This window comes from Cupressus sempervirens, chromosome 1 (genome assembly GCF_028749045.1).
Source record: "Cupressus sempervirens isolate cs-2001-9-10 chromosome 1, ASM2874904v1, whole genome shotgun sequence".
Taxonomy (NCBI): Eukaryota; Viridiplantae; Streptophyta; class Pinopsida; order Cupressales; family Cupressaceae; genus Cupressus; species Cupressus sempervirens.
Genome location: NC_143118.1, coordinates 217,622,884 through 217,640,889, shown reverse-complemented (window position 1 = coordinate 217,640,889; position 18,006 = coordinate 217,622,884). Strand labels below are relative to the sequence as shown.

The window sequence follows — 18,006 nt, the reverse complement described above, 5'->3', positions numbered from 1 at the left end:
CGGGGATGGCGGGGGACGAGTTTCTGGGACGGCAAATATTTTTGGCAATTTTGGGTACGGGGGGACGGCAAATGGGGACGATTATTTATCTAGGAAAATTTTAAAATATACACTGAAAATTGCAAATATACATGTCATCATATGAAACTAAGCACAAAACATGTCATTTAAACATTATAGAACCTTAACATACACCATTTGAATGCCATCTAGGAAATAATAACCAATTTCAGTACTTAATTGACAATATGCATAATATAAGTTTAGCACTGAACAATATCATAAGAAATTGGAAATCTAAATATGCCCAAAGGCTAGGGGGTTGCCATAAAGTATCATCGTCATGTTCAAGTTCAATATAGAAAACAAAATATAGAAAAATGAAGCAGACTGCTGCTCAAGCTCTTGGAAGGAAAAAAAATCACCTCTTCTTGCAAAATGAAAACCCCAGCCAGCTGCAACACTCTCCAACTTCACATGCAAAACCAAACAAATGACAAAACAACTACAATGTGGTCTTTTTTGACCTTTTAGGGCATTTGGAGAGGCAGAGCCAACTGGACGACCAAGTAGGGACGCACAAAATAAAGTTTTTTGTTTTAAAATTATTTTTAAAGGTTCACAAAAAATGGGGACAGCTGGCCGTCCCCGGTATGGTTAGGAGACTTCTAGACGTCCCCTTTCCGTCTAGCCGCCCCCTTTTTTTCTTCCAAAAGTCCCCAAGAACCGGGGACATCCCCTGCAATTTTTGCCTAATTGGGGACAGCGAGGGGATGTCCCATACCCGTCCCTCCATCCCGGGGACGTCCCTGTCTCGGAAACCTTGGCTTTTTGGGTGGGTACGCGTCCCCGGGGTACATAGTTATAAACTCATTGCCACGGAGAATTTCTTAATCACTCTTTCATGATTGCACCCGCTCTGAATTTTTTTTAATCAAATTTCTATACACATGCCATGATGCATGACGCATGACCATGTCTCTCATATAATATTATGTCAAATATTATTACATGTCTTCTTCAGCTGAAGATGACCATAACGGTCATAATGCTGTTTCATAAAATCAGATCATATAATAGTATGTCAAATATTATTACAAATGTCTTCTTCAGCTGAAGATAACCATAACGGCCATACTGCTGTTTCATAAAATCAGAGATAAAGATCTCTATCACAGCTACAATCTTCAACAGATTATTAGACAAGATAAATTTATGAATTATGCATTTGTGACCTAGAGAGACCATATGTTGTGCATTATTGTTATACTGGTTAATGTTTTGTTAAAAATAAAATATCTTTAGAGTGTTATTGTGAGATCTAGCATCTTAAACTTATACCTTGTGACCTTTCCATGCATTTTGATTGCAAAGGTTTGTAGGTTGTATCAACACTTCTTTTGCCCTTGTTCATATCTAGGCATGTATGATGTTAATATCAAATAAAACAAAGCCAATAGCGACTTTTTGTATGTCAAGGTAATTATCAATTCCAAAAAATATTGTTGTTCTTGTGATTTATTGTTGATGAGATGGTAATAGGCAGTTACTCTTGTTGCCATAATAGAATGTTTAACATGATTTAAGTATTTTATATGATGTCATCCCGAGTATTTCTTGAACTTTAACAAATTTTTAAGGATAACTCACCAAGCACTCCTATCAATTTCACCAGAATTAGAATTATAGGTTCATAGTTAAGCTATTAGTCATTACTATTTAGTGAAGGGTAGTATATTTTGAAATTGTTTTATTTAATTACAATATTGTAAATACAATTATAGTAAGAATATGTCTTTTTTATGTTGATCTAGTAATTATTGATTTGGTTCAAGAATGTCCCTAGATGACCCCATGCTAGTGAATGAAAGTGAATTTATCAAGGGAGAGTAAAAATATAGTATTTGCATTATTTTTAGACATTAGTATGGTAGATACAAACACAATTAAATTTGAATAAACAGGCCTACAGTTTTAATTAATATAATTATTGGTGGCTTAGTCCTAAAGGGTTGCTTATTCAAACTCACAAGTTGCAGTAATGAGGAATCAGAGATATGTACTGAAGAGTGTTTGAGGTATGTTATTCTATTAATTTCAAGATTTAATGAATTTTTAAAATATCTTATATTGTTTTTCTTATTAGAAATTTAACAATGGAAACAGTGTGCAAGTATATGAATGGTCAATGGTAGGACAAGAGGATCAGCAAGACCCTGATTTTCTCACTTTATGAGTGTGAAGTATCAGGGTTTTGTTCGAATGTGGGATGAGAGTTATTTTGTGAGTCAAAAAGTTGTAGATTACGCAAGGTAAGCCTTTGGATTATCTGCAACTCAAGAATTACCTGTTAATACACATAAGACCTTTTGGCTTGTTCCTTGTTCTATGCTCAAGTTGTGAGCATATATTTGTATGCAACTTAAGTGATTTTAAGTTGTGGCCACATCTTTTTATGCATTGGAATACTTGGCAGAGGTTAAATCATTATTCTAGGAGTCATTATACAACATTTTAGGGTTTTTGTGGGGCTCATAACTTTACCAGACTTTTCTCTATTTCTGCTGCATTGTTTGGCTTGGGGCTTGAAATACTGAAGTATCCCTGGTGACAGAGAGTGTATGGGGTCCCAGTCAGAAGGATTTGTTTTGGTGGAAGGGCTTTTACCTGTGATGCCTAGCACATCATTTTTTGAGAGCTGCAATTCTTTATCAGGTTTGGAGGCCATTTAAAAATTAAGGTGAATCAAAACTCAAAGCAAAATCTGCTGTATCACATTGCTGTGAGTGGCCCATGAAAGATAAAATGGTTGTCAAGTCTAAAAGATTGCAATCAGTATGTAATGGCATGTTCCATACAGTGAGCCATTTCTCTAGCAAAGGTGACAGAGTTGATGGTGCTGTTGGGGAATGTTTCTCTTATGTCTCCAAGTCTTTGAGATGTCTCATATTGTGTACACAAGTTTTTGGAGGGGGATGCGCATCTCTGTGTAACTGTTTCTTGCAACAACTTTGTTCTCTTCTATTATCAACTCCTCTTTCTTTGGTGTTTCTAAGCTTCTTTTGAGATTTTGTCAAGGTTGTCTCCCTTTACAACCTGCACACCTTGGTGATAATTGTCAAAAGTGGTTATACACAATTCCCTCTGTGACACTTAAATCAAATGTATTGACAACTTTCAAGGAACCTTTTGGCTTTGATACCCAATAATTTGTATGCTTGACTAAAATATTTTGCGAAGATTTCAAGCATATAAAATTATGGTTAAAAACTATAGTGGGACATGCAAATGACAATGATCATTAAGAAGAATTAAAAAATAGTTATTTAATTAATGAAGTGCTTAAATGTAAAGATGCAACACAGACAGAAATATAAATATTTATTCCTGGATAATCCTCAAAGGGGTGAAAAATGTGGTTGGTAGATGCAATTTCTCCACCCCTTTATATAGTTGCTCAAGCTGGAACATCTTCCTTGTTTATTTAAAGGCTATCCTAATTGAATTGGAAGTGGAATAATCAGCTGTTCACTATGCATTTTGCATTTTTTTATGGCAAACAGAGTTTTGTTGCTGATTTTTCTAGTATTAATATTTTCTGAAGTGTTTACCTGCCTGGATGAGCTTTACTCCTTGATCCTCAATGTTTTTTTTAAAATTCCCCTGTCATCAGTTAAATGTGAATTTGGGTACAAATGCAAGCAAGTTAAAATATATCTGTGGTGGGATGCTTTAAAAAGACACAAATTTTGGAAGTGTTCTTTGTTCTTAACTCTGATTTTTGAAAGTAGATATTTCTTGTCTCTATTAAACATTTAGCTCATGTGTAGGGAGTTTCTGTTTTGTGTTAGCAATTTTGCAGACTTGTATATATTAATTCTTTTGACTCTTGGGTCTTTATTATAAAGTATTTTCAATCTTTAGATATGCTTCATTAACATTGAGCCCTTTTTTTGACTTATGCGATCACCTGTATTGGTGTGATCATTTATTTCTTGTATGTGGTAGTGCTCTTGCACTGTTTTCTTTCTCCAACTTGTTAATCATGCATCATTCTTTCATTTCTTAAATCTAGACCACAGTGGTACACACAGCTTTTAAAAGAAAAATGAACAATCATGTAGGACCCATGTAAGGTTCCACATTTGTTAATCCCTTTCTTTTCCACAGCTACATGTTTTTCCTGTGGATGTCCAATTTACACTTAGAATTTTGTATATGTGTGTCCTTGGAAATTTATGAGCCCAACCCAATTTTCACATCCTCTAGTTTGCATCCTTCACCTATTATCATTTTCACGAGCCCGATCAAATTTTCACATCCTCAAGTTTTCATGGTTTACATATTATTTGTTTTATTTTTCATTAAAAGTTAAACAAATCATTCAGTGGTTGAAGACAAGGAACTTTGAAGCTCCACTTGCTATTTTCTCTAGGTCAAGTGAAGTATTTTTGTGGGCATGGAATTTCTTCTCTAGTGGGATCTAGTTTGAGCTTTACGCCGGAGGGTTTTCTATGTGCTTATGAAAAATGTGTTGCATAAAGTTCCATCAATCATGAACAGTTTGAAATTGAATATAGATGGTAGCATCATTACCTAGTGTGCTCTGGAACTTAATATTGGACTTTGTTAAACATATCGGTCAAGTATAAGTGGGGCCCATTTTGAGCAATGTACCACATGTCACTTTTATGTGCTTATGAAAAATATGTCTCTCAGTGCTACAATAACTATGGGCAGTTTGAATGGCTAGCAGTATCGTTACCAAGTGTACGATGAACATAATATCGGACTTTGTTAAACAAATGTGTTTCCTGCATTTTCATGAGTCTTTCTTGCTCATTATCTCGGTAAGTGTCCTTAATAATTGATTTTTGAACAGATTTTATTAATGATGCTGGGGCTGAACTACAAGATGAAGATGATGCCCGGATTCATCGCCGTCCTTTCCTCCCTCGAGATGATCAAGAGGAACAGGATGTGGAAGATCTTGAAAGGTTGATACAGCAAAGATATGCGGCACGCTCAGATCATGTTGAATATGATGAAGAGACTACAGATGTTGAACAACAAGCATTATTACCATCTGTGAAGGATCCAAAGTTGTGGATGGTCAGATGTGCGGTATGTTACATAAATTTTAGTTTGGGAACCGTGTCATTATTCACAGCTATGCTCTCAAAGGATTTGAATTATGGTTATCTGATCAAATTTATTGTTTGCTTTAGATCGGTCGTGAACGTGAGGCAGCTGTTTGTCTTATGCAAAAGTACCTTGATCTGAAGTCCCAGGGGACAGATTTGCATATCACATCAGCTATAGCGCTTGATCATCTTAAGAGCTACCTTTATGTTGAAGCAGACAAAGAAGCACATGTTCTTGAGGTAACACAATTTGATTGCACCTGTTTCCTTGTTGGTTTGTTTTCATTATATTTTTTAGGAATCTGAATCCATGGTCCGTGCAGGCATGTAAGGGGCTTCGAAACATTTATTCCCAGAAGATCAAGCTTGTCCCCATCAAGGAAATGACAGATGTGCTTTCGGTAGAAAGCAAATCAGTTGACCTTTCCAAGGATACCTGGGTGCGGGTAAAAATTGGAACCTACAAAGGTGATCTTGCAAAGGTGAGTGAGCACATGTTTTGAGTACTTTATATGATATTGTTTGTTTTACAGTCTTTGATATGTCAGCTTAATGTTTACTATTTCTCAGGTCATGGATGTGGACAATGTGAGACAAAGAGTAACAGTGAAGCTGGTTCCTAGGATAGATTTGCAAGCCATGGCAAATAAATTGGTAAAGTGGGAATGCCCTATTGTTTAAGGCATGACAAAAAGACCTAATAGCTTCAAAATTGAGATTGCTTTTTTAAACATGTACTTACACTTCACGAGTCTGTCCCTTGCATGCAGGAGGGAAAGGATGTAGGGAAGAAGAAGGCCTTTGTCCCTCCACCTCGCTTCATTAATATGCGTGAAGTCAAGTAATTTATTTTGTTTTTCATGTTATCGATTTTTTTTTTCTCCCTGGAGAATTATAAGTTCTAATGGATTGTCAAGTATTATTCAACGGGCTTCCATATTTTTCTCAGAGATATGCGCATTCCCGTTGAACGGAAACGGGATTCAGTTACTGGAGAGGTATTTGAGACAATTGAGGGCATGATGTTCAAAGATGGATATGTCTACAAAACTGTATCTATGAAATCTATAAGTTCCCAAAACATTCAACCATCATTCGATGAGCTTCAAAAATTTCAAAAGCCTGGAGATGATGCAAGTGGTGATGTAGCTGGCTTGTCAACGTTATTGGCCAATCGAAAGAAAGGTCATTTCATGAAGGGTGATGCAGTTGTGGTTGTTCGAGGAGACCTGAAAAATTTAATGGGATGGGTGGAGAAAGTAGAAGAGGATAATATCCATGTCAAACCTAAAGAGAAGGGCATACAGGTATTATTAATTCAACTTGATTCTTTTCTGCAATGCTATGAAATTTATTATATTTCCAGTTCACAGGGTTGAAACTTTATGAAATGGTTAATACTGTTTTCCTGTACAGGGAACTTTGACCTTCAAGGAGAATGAGCTCTGCAAATTCTTCAAAGCTGGTGATCATGTGAAGGTTGTGAGCGGAAACCATCAGGGTGCTACTGGCATGGTTGTTAAAGTGGAAAATCATGTTCTGGTGCTCGTATCTGATACAACCAAAGAAGATGTGAGTTGGTTTTATGTTTGAAATAAATTGCAGTGATGCAAATGTGTTTTCTTGTCATTGAATCAGCATTCTTAAGGTATCTAGTGTATCATTTTTTTGCTGGGTTAGAGTTCGAAGTTATAGGCAATGCTCATGCATTGATATTCCTATAATTTTATCATTATGTATAACAGATCCATTAGAGTTACAGCTATATGATAAAACTTTGTCTGCATGATGTTATTTGTTTCTGTTATGGTGTCTGAATACGAACACTTTTTTGCTTTTCCCTACAGATTCGTGTATTTGCTGACAATGTTGTTGAAAGCTCTGAAATAACTTCGGGGGTTACTAAACTAGGAGACTATGAGCTACATGATCTTGTGCAACTTGAGTGAGTTAAAGTAGAAATATACATGTGATGCTTTCTTGATTTCTTTTCCAGTACTTACCATTATTTATTTATTAACTAATTTATTGGTTTCCTGCAGTCACACAAGTTTTGGTGTAATTGTACGTGTTGAGAGTGATGGGTTTCAGGTACCATGAAACTGGTTGAATTTGTGAATGATATAATTTTGTTCTACACGTTCCTTTACAATGTTGAAAGGATTTTCTTATTATATATTCAACACTTGTTATCTCGTAGGTTTTGAAAGGTGTTCCAGAGAGATCAGAACTTGTCACTGTTAAGTTGAGAGATATTCGGAAGAAACTTTTTGATCGGAATTTCAAAGCACAAGATCAATACATGAATACTGTCTCTCTGAAGGATGTCATTAGAATTCTTGAAGGCCCATTCAAGGTGAGATCTTTATGTTCTATACTGTTTGTTATGTAAGGTTCATTTGGAGCTTCACTGCATGACATTAAGAGATATGTTGGTTATATTAACATCAAAAATATATCTATATCATTTTTGTTTCAGGGCAAACAGGGATCGATTGAGCACATGAATAGAGGTGTTGTTTTCATTCATGACCGTCATCACCTTGAGAATGGTGGCTACATCTGTGCACGGGCTCAGTCATGTGTTGCCGTTGGTGGATCACGGGGAGGAAATGAACGAGATGTAAGTATATCTCTTTTTGTATGCATTTATCTTTTTGTCCCCCACTCTATGCAAGTGTTTCTTGAGTTGATGTGTTCATAACTTCATATGATATAACTGATAAAGCATTTGGATGTATTTTCCTTTGCAGAACAATGGTTCGCTAACTTCAAGATTTGGAGCACTAAGGCCACCATCAGGATTAATGCCATCTCCAAGGAGGCCACCTCGTGGTGGCAATCCCCAATACGATGGTAGGCGCCTCATATATTCAATGTTAAATTTGGTGGATGCACTAGTGTCACATGGATGATTTACTGTAACTTATACTAAAAATTTACCAAATCTGCAGGAGGACGGCACAGGGGTGGAAGGAGGCATGAGGATATCCTTATTGGTAGAACTATTAAAATACGCTTGGGTCCTTTTAAGGGGTATCGTGGACGTGTTGTAGATGTACATGGTCAATCTGTGAGGATTGAGCTAGAATCTCAAATGAAAATTGTTACTGGTATGTGCTGATAGCATCAATTTTGAGTAGTCATCGTGCTAGAATTTTCCATTGTTTCCGAGTCAGTGACAGACCTAGTGTTTTGCAGTCAATCGTGATCATTTATCTGATACAGCCACAACAGGAACTCCTGCTAGGTATGTCTGTCTGCATTTCATTTTCAAGGACCGCTTTTGCAAGTTTAATGATTGCATTTTATTGGAACATCTAAATTTATGTTTTTGGTATACTTTCAACAGAGATTCACCTCGATATGGAGCCGGAAGCGAGACACCAATGCATCCTTCAAGAACACCAATGCATCCCTACATGACTCCCATGAGGGGTGATCCATTAGGTAAGCATCCTATTTTAATGTACAGTTAGAAACTCCGTCTTCAATGGGTAGTACATTGACCACTGGAAACAAATGAAGTAATGCAATTGAATTTTTTAAATGATGCTATTTCATAAGATTGGATAGGTTGGCAGAGAAGTATTGGCACTGGCTTTTGGTGTGTGAGGGTGTTGATAGTTTTAATTATACTGCAGTTCTTACCGCCACCAGATATGGAAAATTACTTCTGATCACAAAACCTTAACTTGTTTTTTCCAGCAACTCCTATTCATGATGGCATGAGAACTCCTATGCGGGATCGTGCATGGAATCCTCTTGCAACAATGACTCCTATGAGGTATACTTTGGATGCTTGTCTCATACAATGTGTCATTTCCCTTGTATTTTGGTTTGATATTATGCCTTCCATTTATACAGTCCTGTTGACATCAATTTTTAAATCCTCTGCTCTCATAGTTGCTTGGGTATGAAAATTAGTCTGGAAGTGCTCTAAACATGTCATACCTGTATCAATTGTTTTTGGGGTGCCAATATGGCTAGATCTGCCCTCAAGTCAAGTTTTTGTTGGACTAACCACAACGTCCCTTCGGGATTCGTGACATGGCTGAACTGCCTCCTGTATTCTACAAGTCTAATGCCTGTATCAGGCATTTATAGGTCAATCTTTTGGTGCAATGGCAACCGTAGCTTGTAACAAGTGGTATCAAAGCTTGCAATAGTATGCATATCTACTATCTAATCAATGATCATATGAGTCATGACATAAAGATGATTACAATAAGTATCATGTGGCATTAATCATGATATCAAAATAAGTATATAATGCAAAAAAAAAAACCAAGTCTCCAAGAGTCCAAATCAAAATGCCAAATGAATGAGCAATGATCATCCCCTGGAGGCTAGAAGTTAAAACTCATCGCCAAAAAAATATTAAAATAATGCCTTGTTTTTAAATTATTTAATGTCCCCTATCTTGTTGCCGCGGGAAACGACCCGGCATCCCCCGCATCCACAGGTGATGTGGAGATGTCTTGCCGTCTCCGGCGAAGGTGGCGCTGCCCGAGACGCTGAGACAGTGCCCCCCTGTGCAGCCCAGTTTTAGTGGGGGGACGCATCCCTGTGTTTCACTGGAAAAAGGGGACGACCGGCTGTCCCCGGTATGGTTGGACGTCCCGTTTCTGTACTAGGGACGGCTGGCCATCCCCTGTTTTTTTCCCAAGACATCCCCAAGTACCAGGGACGTCTTCTGCACTTTTTGCCAAAATGGGGACGGTGGAGGGACGTCCCATACCCATCCCGGGGACGTCCTTGTCTTGGAAACCTTGGTTTATCGTGTGGGGACGCATCCTCGGGGTACGTAGGTTTATGCTTATTCTATTAATTTTAGCTACAGGAGCTTGAAATAAAAAACACAGCAAAGGCAGAATACCATTTTTAAACTGAAAGATGTGCCAGTCGGAAACTTAAGGGGTAGACACTTAATGGAAACACGGGAAAATAATTAGTTGTCCTAGAAAGTCGGGGTAACACTTGAAGGAACAGATGCTCAGCATTGAGGAACAGGAAAATACGTCCAAGGTCAACTCTGAGCGATTAACATTACATCCCTCTCCAAGCAAAAGGCAGCTTTGAATCTTCCAGCATAATCAATTACCACATGGCACTTCATTGGCCATCCTTTTTGACAAGGTGAACTTTAAACTTAGGCCCATAGGAGCATGTACTCACTGAGCTCAGAGCTTGAAATGAAAAAACACAGCAAAGGCAAGTTTTACAATACTGGCTCCACTTCACTGCTTCAAGACGTTTTATGCCTAAATAGAGTCAAGGTCAGAATACCATATTTAAACTGAAAGATGTGACAATCAGAAACTTGAGGCAGCAGACACCTACTTTTTAAACAAGAAGCAAGACCCAAAGCAGTTTGTTCAGGAACTATAGGATTTAATTCTCCGCCCTTACATTTTCATTATTACACCTGTAAAATATTTTTAGCAACTTGAAACAGACATGCCAAGAGTGAATACAGAATATTGTGATGTAGTAAAATAGTAAGAGCTTTTAGGAATAATATAAACAATTTTCATTATAACAAAAGGGCTTGAGGGTAAGATAAAGTCACATTCCGAAATCAAAGGCAAGTTCTAATTATGCGTAAAATTGAAAGTACATTTCATCTCATGTTAAATAAAAGAGGTTACAGTCTCTTTAACATTATTTGATCTAAATAATGTATTAATATGTAAGTAGGAAAATGACGGCCATCATTCAGAAAGGGTAGGGTTTTAAACTGCAGGACAGCAGAGAGAACTGCACACATAAAAATGTAGTTATGAGCTGTTCAATGAGAAACATCTGGCATTTATTCATATTGTCTCTGCATCATCAAACAGTTCTAATCTCAGCAGTTATGGATTAATTACACTCCATCTGGGCCTTTGACAGTGCTAGGAAGATGGTGGACTGGTGTTTCTCCATTGAGGATTGGTGGAGCATTTCTTTCCTTTTGAGCATTTATAATTTATTCTTCTTAGGTTCTTCTTTGATTCTCCTCTTTTCTTCCCCCTTTTATGACCTAAAGTAGACTTGACTGACAAAACTCTTTCCATTTCTGTGTAAACAGCTTTTGTATTTGCTTGCTGTTATCCCACATTTTTATGAATATAATTCTTTCTGTTCACATTTGCAGCCTTGATGTGTGCAATTAGGTTTCGTTGATCATATTAGGCAGTTTCCAATCTTCTTTAATAAACGAGTGGGCATGTCTTTGCCTAACATCACTTAATTTGTGTCTATTTGTCTCATTGGATTATTAAATTTTATGTAGTTATTTCTATATGAATAGAAAGACTTTGATTGGCACATTGCTTTATTAAAATAGGTTTTTCTTCCTCCTTGGTTCACTCTTTTCATTCCAAATTGAATTCAAGAGCTTATTGAAATCCTACTAATAGACAACTTCTCAATTCTGGCGCCTGTCCTGTAAATCACATCCCACATTTTGTATGCAAGAGCTTATTGAAATCCTACTAATAGACAACTTCTCAATTCTGGCGCCTGTCCTGTAAATCACATCCCACATTTTGTATGCTTCCCATGCTTAGTGTTCACCCAAGTGCATTTTTATATGAAAATACAAATTTGAACACATCAAGATTGGCATGGAATCTGGACAGATACAGTTAATCGTAGGTCTACACACATGCCACAACTAAGAAGATTGAATGTCAATGCAATAACATTTGCCCAGATAGACATGAATAAATCTAATTAAATAGCCGAACAGGAGCAAACTAATACCATTGTTAGAACAGATCTGAAGTTGGATTCAAAATTAAGCTTCAATCAGTATGCTACAGGTGATATTGCTTTCTCTCCAGTTGCAAATCTGGCATCAAGGTATAATCTTTCCAAAAATATACTCTTGACATCATTGGAAGAACATGTAGAGGTATTTTCAAAGGTATTTGTTCTATTCTACCTGAATTCAATATGCCATTCACACTGGGTGGTAGGGAATGTGATGGTCAATTTCCTACATTTCTGGAATTTCCCTGATTATTTGGAGGTGGGCACAGCAAATGTTTCGCAGCTGTATCTATGTTGTCAAAGTATCCCGGGGATTGGAATGACTGGAAATCCATAAGGGGCATGTCCTTGTGTAACATTGCTCAAAATAATCATGAAAAGAGGTCCATAAGGTAAGACATTTAGTGAAAAGAATAAGAAATACGGTTGCATCCAGATATACGCTACTCTAAATATTGATGCATTAAAAATTTAAATGTAAAGATGTTAAGGTAAATAGGTAACAATCTTGCAGTGTTCCAATCTTGATTCTAAGGAATACAGTTGCTTACTCATTTTCAGTAGTTTTGAAAATGAGTAAGATCACAGAAGACCTGAGGCATTGGGTTTGTATCCAGATGCATGTCAAAAAATGTAAACCCTGGGAAATGTCAAAGCATTAAATTTAAAACATATTAAGTTGAAGTGTTTCAATGCTGATTCAAAGGAACATAGACTTGATTATCTATTTTCATCAATGTTTTTTATGCTGCATCCATTTAGATCCTCCTCATTCCTGTATGCCTATTGAATGGCCTTATGTTGCCCTGTATGTATAAGCAGTGGCGGAATTCATTTCATTCATAATTATAAGTAGCTTTGGTATTGCCTCTGAAACTTGGATGACCTTCTGGGTTGTTCTGAAAAGACTCGCGAAATATGAGGTGTTTTTACATATGCCATTGCTGAGTCTGGACTTTGGGGCATTCCATTTATTAGAGATGATTTTTCCTGAATTGATCTATTATAAGACACAAATTTGGAATTGGCGAATATCTATTATAGATGACCACAGAATAAGTTTCTTACCATCTATAAATATTAAATTTCCTTATCTTACCGGGGACTTTGTATTATTAATATTTGTTTGTGTTTGAGATGTTACGTATGTACACACATACATATATCTACATGTATATAAAGGGGTTTGTTTCTCCATTTACCTTATTGTGGAGAAGGAAAAACTCACCGATCTCAAGACCAATTAAGGTCTCAAGGGATCACTGATCTCAAGACCAATTAAAGTCTCAAGGGATGAACCGTCCCTTGCACCACCTCACTTGAACTAGTGCTCTGGTGAGCTAGGGGATCATGACAAACTAAGTGATAAAAGACAACTAAGATATCGAGTGGAAATCTTGGAATTTTTTTTGTTAATTAAACTGAATTCAGGTACTTGAGAATCCAATGTTTACTGGCCCATCTATACTAGTGCTTTGCTATTGAATTACGTGCTCATGTTTACAGATAAGAACTTAACATAGTAATCTGTGTAGTGGCACTCTTAGAAATCTAGGAATTTTTTTGTTAATTAAACTGAATTCAGGTACTTGAGAATCCAATGTTTAGTGGCCCATTTATACTAGTGCTTTGCTATTGAATTACATGCTCATGTTTACAGATAAGAACTTAACATAGTAATCTGTGTAGTAGCACCTTTAAGCACATATCTCACACCTGTTTTTAGTTTCTCATTGCCTAAATAAGATCGTTTAATAATATTGGTGTGGAATAATTGTATTGACAGAGTTTAGTTGTAAGAGTTTAGTCATAGGTGTTTTAATGCTTTCTTTGTGGGCTTAGATAAGAACATTGAACTTTTTTCTTTTGAATGGTTGCACTGTTTCTACAACAATTGAAATTGCATAAAATACTCTTGTAATTGTCTGCTTATGATTGTCCAGGGACAACAATTGGGAGGAGGGAAATCCAGCATCTTGGGGAGCTGGGACCCCTCAATATCAGGTTTTATTCTCCATTCGACACCTATTTGTTATCTGGACAAGCAGATGTTTTTGTTCTTGACAGGAACATCTTGTGGTTGTGGTTCACTTACAAGTTTTATGGTGGATGTTTGTTTTGGCTTGCAGCCTGGGACTCCTTCGTCAAGGCCTTATGAAGCTCCCACACCTGGCTCTGGGTGGGCTAATACTCCTGGTGGTAATTATAGTGAAGCAGGCACACCTCGTGATAGCCCCAGCTATGGTGAGTAGATCTTATGAAAAAACTCATATTTTTGTGTCGTGTTATGTTAAATGTTTCTATACCTAATATTTTTTCTCTATGTTGTTGCAGGAAATGCACCTAGTCCGTACTTACCTTCTACTCCAAGTACTCCTAGCGGTCCGTCATATTTGCCTGGCACTCCTGGTGGACAACCAATGACTCCAGGAAATGTTGGATTGGATGTTATGTCTCCAACTATAGGTTTTATTCTAGTCTTTCCTGGTCTCGTTTTCAAGTCGGGTTCTTTGCACTTCATCGAATTCATGTACTGAAATGTGCTTTGTATTCCTCTTTATTGTCTTTATGAAGGTGGCGGACAAGAGGGTGGGTTAGTTCCAGATATAGTGGTTACTTTAAGAAGATCTGGAGAAGATCCACAAATTGCAGTTATTAAAGATGTTCTATTGGTAAAAAACCTGCTTTACCATTTTCTTGGATGTACTGTCTCTATGCTTGAATCTAATATTTAAATGCCCGAGAAGATTCATTGTAAAAAGGTGAAAAATGTGATGTTATCTAATCTTGACTTCTGTAGGATGGAACGTGCAAGGTGTCATTGGGACCCTCCGGAAATGGTGAAATTGTTACGGCTTCTACTTCTGAAATTGAGATTATCTTACCCAAAAAGTCGGATAAGATAAAGATTGTCAGTGGAGAATATCGCGGTAGTACCGGCAAACTTATAGGCATAGACGGGGCAGATGGAATAGTTAAAATTGATGACACACTTGATATCAAAATCTTAGACATGAGCAATCTTGCTAAATTAGCTTCATAACCAAAGCTTAGTGTATTTTAGTGAAAATTGAGGGTTCAAGCTTATTTTGCTTTCGGGTTTTTCAGTGGCTGCAAATTTTTCATGGCCTGTGTACGTCAGGTTTGTCAAGAGCTGATAATGTCACTGCCCATATTGCAAAGCTATTTGTAGTATATTCATTTACATAAATTTTATTGTAACTCGAAAGATGTTAAGAATAGATGCTTTTGTTATTGTAATTTGTTTTGAGAAAAGCTTGTGCAATAATTGCACTAGTTGACTTGTTTCCGGTCGTGGCTATACAGCCACGAAAATGCACTCCCTTCACATTGTTTTTTCTAACTTTTCAAAAAAAAATTCTAAGTCCTCTCCTTCGTAAGACAGTGCATTTTCGTGGCTGTATAGATGTTGCCTTTCCTTGTTTCCAACGAACCGATATTCCTACTTTGATGGCATTTTTATAACGAGTTGCAAGTAAGTCTACAAATTCTCACACGCGTACAGGGAAAATATAATGACAGTATTGTAAAAGAGACTATTATAGAAATCAAATGGCTGAAGGTATAGATGAATATGATTGATATTGCAAGTATTTGCTCAGAAACAACGCATTTCAATGGTGCAACTGTAATGATTGGTCATATTTTGACCTTATCATTATGAGAAAGAGGTGTTGATTATACACGAGAACGATCGGAAATTAATGAAGGCTTGATGCAGAGGCATGCTAGTGAAATTTTTGAAAAATGATTGTTGAATTTGAAAGTTTTTGGATTTTTTGAATTAGACCGTATAAACATTTTAAATTAAAAAGAGATCCCACTTGAATACGAAGCATCCCAAGCATAATTTATCACGGCCGCTGTTTCAGTTATTAGATTTGATTTGTAATTTTAGTTGAATTCGTAAGTGTTCAGATTTGATTGTATATAATGCATCCCAATCACTACTGTTTCAGTTCAATTTAGCTCTAATTTGTAATTTCAGAAGAAATTATAAGTTCTTTCCATGTGGAGAATATAATAAAAAGTAATCTAAAAAGAGAGTTTAGTCGATTTGTGTGAGAATTTGGTGTAGCTCTGATACCATGTAAAAATTTGCCTTAGGGCAAAATAACACCAAGATCAAGAAGCTCAAACACTAGCATAATATGAACCAATGATGGATGATCATTGATAATATCATGTGTACATACAGATTAGAAGTGCTTATATATAAAGGCATCTAGAATGACTAGGAGTTAGCGAAGTGATGAGTCTCACCACTAAGCACATGTCTCCGAAGAGTGGATTATTCTTCATTGAGCACAGAAGTTAGTGCGATGATGAGGGGATAAGAATATCGAGGTGTATCTCATAAAGAGATGTAGACACTATGTGCCTAATTAGAGTGCGAACAACTGTATTGTCTAAATGACATTTCGAATAAATATGCAAATTCTTATGTTGTCAACAAGACAAACTCATATGACTATGCATGTGTTTATATTATAAATAATAAAATAATGTATTTAACTTAAGTATAATAATAACTAATTATTTACACTAATAATTTGAATACAAAGCCATTCCAATTGTAATTTTATGCAACTCTTTCAGTTCCATTTAGTTCTGGTTTTTAAAATTTATGATTCTTAGTTGAAATTTGAAAGTTTTTGGATATAATTTCCATAAACATTTGAAATAAAAGATAGTTTAACCGATTTGATTGCAAATCATCTCAATTACAATTTTAAATGGCCATAGTTTCCTTCCACTTATATATGGCTTGTATGTTTCTTGAAAATTTTGAAATAGAGAAAATTGAATTTTATTGCAGCAAATAATTTCATGTAGTATTATGTTGTTATGTTCTGTGAACACGAAGTATCGTGATTATAATTGACTGACTTGAATACAAATTATTCTTATAGTATTATAATTTTATATGGCTACTATTTCAATTCCATTTAGTTCTGGTTTGTAATTTTGTGTTGGCACAAATGGATTATTATTACAAATCATTTTTGCAATGTAGTGGATTATCCATTCAATCATGTGGTGAAAGCTATAATGCACTGGTGTCGAGCAGATTTGATGAGCTTTATATGAAGTTCACAAAGATTCATTGAGGGATAATCACATATTAGTAATTATAGAAGTCTATTTAAGGAGTGGTTGCTCTACACTTTTAGGTCTTGTATGAATGCTATGGAACAACTACCTTGTATGCTATGAAGTGTAATGGCAAAATTAAAAGTCAGAATATAACAAAGAGTTGTTGCTGGTGCATAAATGATCAAGTGAAAAATATTTTTGAAATAATTTTTTATTAATTTTCGCAATCATTTACTCATTGTATCCATGATCAAATTCAAATTTGCTAATATTTTATAAATGTTTTGAGTGTTATTACTAATGGAGAAATGGTTAAGCGAGCACTTTTAAAATACATTTGTTACAAATGTTTGCAAACTATTTTTATATCATATCTCTGATTGATTTTGATAACATTTAAGTAATATTATTGTAGTAGTGCTTATGAATTGTTTTCTAATTTGTATAAGTAAACAATTATGTCTATCAATACAAGGAATGAAGTATCTATATTGTTGAGATTTTGACATTGTTGAATTATTAATATTTAATTTATTTATATTGAATGCACTGTTTTAATGTGTATTATTTCTTACACGAAATAAAACTAATGAATGCCATGCATTCTTCTTCAATTTTACATGACTTATACATAACTTTGTTTTTATATTAATTGTAACATTTATAAATAAATGTCCTTGTTCTTGTTTAAATGATTAAATACAAAGAATTTCTTTATTTTATTGTGTTATAAAAATGACTAACTATTACAAAATATTCACGTTATTTTAAATATATTGGAACAATGTTTGTTAATTAATTAAGAAAATATATAATTTCAAACCCTTCATAAGAAGTTAGCTCGTTATTAACAACATCAATTTATTGAAAATGAAGATGATAAACAAGGTGACAATTCATGGGATTGGAGAGGCAACAAGCTATTCTTTTGGGCAAGCCTAAAACCCAAGCTTAGCCATTAAAGCTCTACAAAATGACAAGTGCA

General features: G+C 35.7%; 1 protein-coding gene across 6 annotated transcripts in view; it reads left to right on the top strand.

The window, feature by feature from the left end:
• GTA2 (global transcription factor group A2) overlaps positions 1-15,164 on the top strand; it is a 33,010-nt gene extending 17,846 nt beyond the window's left edge. For all 6 annotated transcript variants that reach the window (XM_089820811.1, XM_089820791.1, XM_089820773.1 and 3 more), the window contains 21 exons: positions 4,883-5,124; positions 5,229-5,384; positions 5,468-5,626; positions 5,715-5,798; positions 5,915-5,985; positions 6,094-6,451; positions 6,561-6,716; positions 6,992-7,089; positions 7,187-7,235; positions 7,345-7,500; positions 7,624-7,767; positions 7,898-8,000; positions 8,099-8,257; positions 8,346-8,394; positions 8,497-8,594; positions 8,853-8,931; positions 13,847-13,907; positions 14,033-14,147; positions 14,238-14,369; positions 14,478-14,575; positions 14,704-15,164. In XM_089820811.1, the coding sequence (XP_089676937.1) occupies positions 4,883-5,124; positions 5,229-5,384; positions 5,468-5,626; positions 5,715-5,798; positions 5,915-5,985; positions 6,094-6,451; positions 6,561-6,716; positions 6,992-7,089; positions 7,187-7,235; positions 7,345-7,500; positions 7,624-7,767; positions 7,898-8,000; positions 8,099-8,257; positions 8,346-8,394; positions 8,497-8,594; positions 8,853-8,931; positions 13,847-13,907; positions 14,033-14,147; positions 14,238-14,369; positions 14,478-14,575; positions 14,704-14,946 (2,810 nt within the window). In that variant the 3' untranslated portion in view covers positions 14,947-15,164. The remainder of the gene's footprint in view (positions 1-4,882; positions 5,125-5,228; positions 5,385-5,467; positions 5,627-5,714; positions 5,799-5,914; positions 5,986-6,093; positions 6,452-6,560; positions 6,717-6,991; positions 7,090-7,186; positions 7,236-7,344; positions 7,501-7,623; positions 7,768-7,897; positions 8,001-8,098; positions 8,258-8,345; positions 8,395-8,496; positions 8,595-8,852; positions 8,932-13,846; positions 13,908-14,032; positions 14,148-14,237; positions 14,370-14,477; positions 14,576-14,703) is intronic.
• The last annotated feature ends 2,842 nt before the right edge of the window (positions 15,165-18,006 follow it).